General features: G+C 44.0%; 1 protein-coding gene across 1 annotated transcript in view; it reads right to left on the bottom strand.

Moving 5' to 3' along the window:
* Window positions 1-1,043: 1,043 nt before the first annotated feature.
* erbb4b (erb-b2 receptor tyrosine kinase 4b) overlaps window positions 1,044-6,000 on the bottom strand; it is a 77,879-nt gene continuing 72,922 nt past the window's right edge. Inside the window, exons 26-29 of the mRNA XM_019895350.1 lie at window positions 4,815-4,985; window positions 3,111-3,354; window positions 2,875-3,003; window positions 1,044-2,285 (exon numbers count right to left, since the gene is read on the bottom strand). Coding sequence (XP_019750909.1) covers window positions 1,594-2,285; window positions 2,875-3,003; window positions 3,111-3,354; window positions 4,815-4,985 — 1,236 coding nt within the window. The 3' untranslated portion in view covers window positions 1,044-1,593. The remainder of the gene's footprint in view (window positions 2,286-2,874; window positions 3,004-3,110; window positions 3,355-4,814; window positions 4,986-6,000) is intronic.

Raw genomic sequence — 6,000 nt, 5'->3', positions numbered from 1 at the left:
TTTCTACACCTGAAAGGTAAAACAGACGAATGACACCTGTGATCAACACAAAGTTGTTGCGCCATAATACTGCTGAGCTTTCGTGACACCGATGCAGTGGTGAGGTCACGTTTCTAGAATGCTAATACGTTAGCCTCATACTCGCCGTGACAACAACCTATTGGCTCTTGACGAGGGTTTTTGGAGTGGGTGAGATGTCGGGGAACACAATTTTCCGCTCGGAACAACAAGGAAATGTGGATGAAGTAGCATTGAAAAAGCTAAAAGCCACTTAGCCGCAAGAGTGCCCCCACTGGTTTTGTCTTCCACAAGATCGGCTTTTCTTTCCATTGAGATCCATTAGGGAGCTTTTTGCTGACTCTCAACTACTGTCACTGATGTACTTTCACACACACACACACACACACACACACACACAGGAGGGGTAATAACACTGTATAGCGGATGGCAAAAATTGGCTTATATAATTCGCAGAGCAAATGACATCCCCATGTCACACACATTGACATGAAAAACTTTGAATAGAAAATATGGACTCGGCCTTTCTTTGGAGCTAGAAAAAGTAGAACAGAACATTTGAGGTCCTATCTTCAATATTTTCCAAGGCCGAAAGGCATGAGAACAAGAAGGAAAACACGATCGTGGAAAAGGTTACCTTATACGCGTTCACATTTGAGCCATGCCAGTAATCCTTTCGAATCTCTCCGCCAGACTTTAAGTTCACTTTCCACAAAATGGCACCGAGATTTTTTTCATGGTGACAATTTCTGCGCACAGCACCTACGTCATTGCAGAAGATTGTATCGGAACACTGTGTATTCATTCTGAAGGTTAATGGCGCTTCTCTTGGAAAATCCGTTTTAGGTGGCAACGTATATGTGAATGCGCTTAGTTCTGAATTCATGTTTGGAGATTTTATTGGCATGTCAAGGCTGTGAAGAACAATAATGCTTGTGATAAATATTTGAAATCCATGAGTGGTGCAGCAACATGTGAAAGACGTGTGTGGGTTTGCAACATCTGGGCTTCAGCATGACTGCAGCTTTTTTTTTTTTTGCTGGCAAGTCACGACAACTCTGCGGGCTTGCATCACTTTTGCGGGCTACACACAAGCAATGCCAATGTGTGCTTGCTGCCACGAGATGAGTTCAGCTCCGTGGGAAGTAGTCACAAAAGGCGACGGGGATTATTAGCTTGTGATTATGAAAGTAGAAGTGTAATGAATCAGTCATGGCAATAATCCTCTCTTTGGGCTATCCACTGGATTTGGATCGTGTCCTCTATAACAAATCCATACTTAATTACAGATTACTTTTGTGTCTCCGGACCTACTGCAGTAAGGGCTGGCCTTGTTGCGCTCGAAAAAAAAAAGAAAAGAGAACATAGGGAGTGAGTGAAAGAAAAGAACTAGAGACATTTTGTCATACTGCTAATGTAGCACTCTCGGGACATGCCGAGGCTTTGAGCCACGATGAAATCACGGAGGCGTTCACACCGCGTTTAAGAAGAATCCAGTTTGAGAATGTGAGGGTAGCGCCAGGTTCGTTCTTCTCCACGGCTTCGGCCCTCTTTTTGCGTGCTACAGGTGGGTGACTACACCACAGTGTTCCTCTGTCTGTAGGGAGGGGGCGGTAACACATTGCCGGCTTTCATGGCCGCCTCCGACAAGTATTCCTGGTTTTCAGCAACGGCAGGGCGGATGCGTCCATTTTGTCTGTAGAAGAAGCGTGTGCTGCAGTCCTGCAGGTACTCCGGGTTGTGCAGAGTGCTTTTCGGAGGGAGGCTGTGCTGCCAGTATTCAGGATTGTCAAAAGCAGCCTTCTTGCCTTTCTTATCGAACATGACGGTGCCGCCGGTAATGCCTGAGTGCAGAGCATGTCCCGAATGCCCCGGATGCAGGGTGTGGGATGGATACGCCGGGTGGGGGAGGTGGCCAGGGGCCAGCACGTATCCGGAGGTGGGGACTGCGTGGCTTGATGTTGATTTGCTAACCGTCTGTGATACCGTTTGGGGAGTCGATGTCCCCGGTACGGCGAAGGAGACGGCCGAAGCTAATCCGTTCTTGTCCCCGGTGTTAAGGAAGGTATTCAGGTAAAGCGGCTCGTTGACATACTCATCGTTCCTGTGGGCGGAGTGGCTGCCGGAGGTGGCAGCGGCAGAAGCGGCCGCGGCAACGGCTCCGGCCATGTGTAGAGTGCGGCAGCCTCCACCGTCAACCACTGCATGGGCTTCTCCGTTTTTGCGACGTGCAATGAAAGGGTTTTCCTCAACAGCGTTGATGTGCTCTGAAAACAGGAAGAGGATTTAGAGGGGTTTGGATCTATTTTGATCAATCTCAGTGACCGTATTTTCTGCACTATATGGCACACCTAAAAGCATTCAATTATTTCGAAAGCCGACAGTGCACCTTATAATCTGATGTGCCTTATATATGGATCAATATTCTGATTTCTTGGATGGAATATTTCAAATGTTCTGTAAAGCGCTTTGCTACAGCGGTTGTGAAAGCTCGACATGGATAAAGCTGTATTGTATTGTATTCGCTTTAGCATAGCGCCATCTAGTGGATGCATAATGCAACTGCAGCCACTATTATAGCTTTGATTCTATGCGCCTTACAATACGGTGCACCCTATATATGAAAACAGTTTTCAAATAGGCCATTTATTGAAGGTGCGCCTTATACTTCGAAGCCTTCTAGTGCGGAAAATACGTTAATCTTTGCTGTAAGTCAAAACAATTGCGAGTTCGATACTCCGGCAGGATACAGTGTGACTAAATATGGGGAATATGTTGAAATAGTTCTGACGGCTTTTTTTTTGGGTGCAGAATCCAAAACTGATCTGTGTGTTTACGCATGACTGTGAAAGTAACCTGAACTCTTCCTCTCTCTCATGGCCGTCGCGTATGGATCCTGCTCCTTCTCCCCCTTGGCTCCTCGTTCTGCAAGAAGAGCAGTTGGGTCCGCACTGTAACGCTGTCCACTGCATTCCTCACACGCGCCTATTGAAGCACACACACACAAAAAAAAAAGATGGAAGGTTTAAATGACACAGACACACATCCTGTCATAAAATATGATCATTCTTCGCAGTCCCACTCTGTATTACCTTGTCCTGTAGAAAGTGCTGATCCAGCCACAAGGACGCTTGATCTCGGGGAGGCCTGCTTCCTTAAAGTGCCGTTACATCGGGGATCCTCCTGTTTGGCGCGGACAAATCCACCACCAGTCTGCCCTCCCGAGGCCAGGTCCTGGGAAACGAGGCAAGCGCCACTCACGGGCGGAACCGAGACTCCTCTTGGGAGGGTGGCTATTGTGTCCTGCCGGCTAAAATTTGGATCCTGGTAGCAAAACTGGTTTTGAGAGAAAATAGGAAAGGATTAATGAGAAAGAATTTTAGATGAAATAAATTGTGAAAAAAAAATGTTCAGTAGGAATGTATTGTTTGAGTAGAAAATTAAATCATCATTTGAGACAAGCAATGCCAAACAATAGCACTTAATTAAATAACACAACAAAGCACAAAGTCTTAAAAGTATCCAGGAGCAGATAATGCTGATTTCTGTCTTCCATTATTCAGCTTGGTTTGTTTTCAGTTGTTTTGCCTCATTGCTTCCCTGACAGTATTTCCTGTACTAGCTCTAATCTGCTTGAAACGCAATTTATTTTTCATTCTCCCGAGTCACCCATAACACTTCTGTACAACATGAGAAAAAAATCTTCATGGACAGAAGCAAATCTAAAGTATCTTTTAAAATTACACAAGAGGCAAATGGTGTTGAGAGGGCGCTATACTCGGCAAGCAGTTAAACACAAGCAAGATTATTTCCTTCTCGCGGATGGATCGCGTCGTGTGGTTTGCCTGCAGCTATGAGAGGAAACTCCTCTGTTTGTGCTGTGCTCTAATCTATCTGTCCCGCACAAGTTCTCATTTTCACCCTTCCCTCTTTCAGCTTCAGAGTTTACCCAAAAACTTTATACACCCATATATTAATACCTGGCGAAACATGCCTATCAGTATAATGACAGTGCTACCTCTACTTATGAACGTCTCTTCATACGAAATGTTCAAGTTACGAAACAGCTCAACAGGAAAATATTGCCTCTTGTTACGAAAGAAATTTCAAAGAAATACTCGCAGCTCCGAGTTTCCTGAACGCAATATAATTATAGATGCTCTGCCATTGGCTATTACCCAGCATCATCCTGACATCCCCATTGGCTAAGAGGGACCTCTACCGTATGTGTCTGATAGTTTGACGTAAATGTGAATCACCCAGAAGAAAGTGTTCAGCAGTCGGGCGATTGCTCACTATGCTGATGTTTGCCTTGGACATTTTCGAAGGATTGTTAGAAGCCGACAAAAGCAAACGTCCTTGGATCAGTTCTTTACAAAACCAGGCAAAAACCACTTCTGAGAGGGAACATGAACAAAAGAGGGCAAAAGGCGATGAGGACGCAGTTAAAAGTGAAATGACGATTATTTTTATTCTTTATTCTTTGTTTTTACATTATACACAACTCTCATTTATTGCGCAATAATCTAATTGTAACATGTATTTGTTACATATTTTGATGGATTTTTACGCTTTAGAAAACATTTATGTCTGAATTTTGGGGGGGCTTGGAACGGATTAGGGCATTTACATGGAAAACGCGTCTCTACTTCCAAAATTTGCTAGTTCAAAAATTTCTTCCAGAACCAATTAATTTCGTAAAGTAGAGGTACCACTGTATATTCAGTTCGCCCACAGCCTTTCTTCCCTGTCAATAAAAAAAAATCCCTCTGTTTGAAGGTGATTGGATGCAATACCTTGCTGGGGTCCATGAGGGTTTGTGAAGTGTACGTCAGAGGTGGGATATTGAGGGAGTGGGGCACCACATACTCCTCAGCATCCATCAGGTCTTCCAGCTCCTCTTCATCCAGGAGACTTTGAAAGAACTTGCTATCGTTGGGACTAGGCAGCTTCATTCGGTCGTCCCCCTAAGAAAAACGGATACGATGAGTTCAGTCAAGATGTCACCAGAGTTCAAATGTGTTCTCAGATTAAGAGCTCCAGCCTCGCTGAATTAACTATGTCAAAACAATGATTACCTCTGATAGAATTTCCCCTCGGTGATCCTCGGGGACACAAACGCAATTAAGTGTGACAGTTGTTAAGTTGACAAAAGGGAGCAAGCGGACGCAGTTTGCCAAAGAAATACATATTAATTATGTCATCCTTTTGAAATGACAGAACGTTTTACTGTAGTCCAATGTGCAGGACTAATTATATAGATAAATAGATAGAGAGAGACAGAGAGAGAGAGAGAGAATGGATAGGAAAAGTACATTGTGTTAGCTAAAACGGTCTCCCCAACACTTTTTTCCACTGTATAGATAGTTATGTGAAGGGAAGTTTATGACGGTTATTTTTCCAGCGGAGGTAAGTGGTTTTCAGGGATAAAAACAGCTTGAAATAATCAATTATATTGACCTTCTTGACAGAATACATATTTGAAATCCATCCATGTTTGAGTTGCTTAATAGAGTTGAAAGGAGGAGTTGGCTGGTGGACATCTTCAGTATCTAGTTTACTTTCGATTATATTCATGCATATTTATCAAGAGTGCATGGGGATTACTTCAACCTCTCTAAAATGAGTTAACGTAGGTGCAATATCACGACTCCGTTTGTAACGATGGAGCGTTTGACTAGATGAGATCCAATAATGCATGTCTCGCATAGCCTTTTGCTCTGAATGATAATCTGGACGAAAGGGGAGATCTGTTGGGACCTGGCTTGACAGTACACCTCTGGAAAGCTACTTCTCACTTTTCTCTTCTTCTCAACCCAGATCCTGGGCATATATATGGCTTCCGTCTCGAGCACAGGTGTCAAACTCAAGGCCCGGGGGCCAGATCTGGCCTGCTACATCATTTTATGTGGCCCCTCCGAAAGAAAATCATGTGTGCATTTTCCTTACTAAAAAAAAATGTACCGAAATGTCAAATTGTCG

The sequence above is a fragment of the Hippocampus comes genome, unplaced genomic scaffold, assembly GCF_001891065.2.
Source record: "Hippocampus comes isolate QL1 unplaced genomic scaffold, H_comes_QL1_v1.1 scaffold237, whole genome shotgun sequence".
NCBI classification, from domain to species: Eukaryota; Metazoa; Chordata; class Actinopteri; order Syngnathiformes; family Syngnathidae; genus Hippocampus; species Hippocampus comes.
Note: the sequence above shows the minus strand (reverse complement) of the source record. Positions and strands in the feature narration are given on the sequence as shown.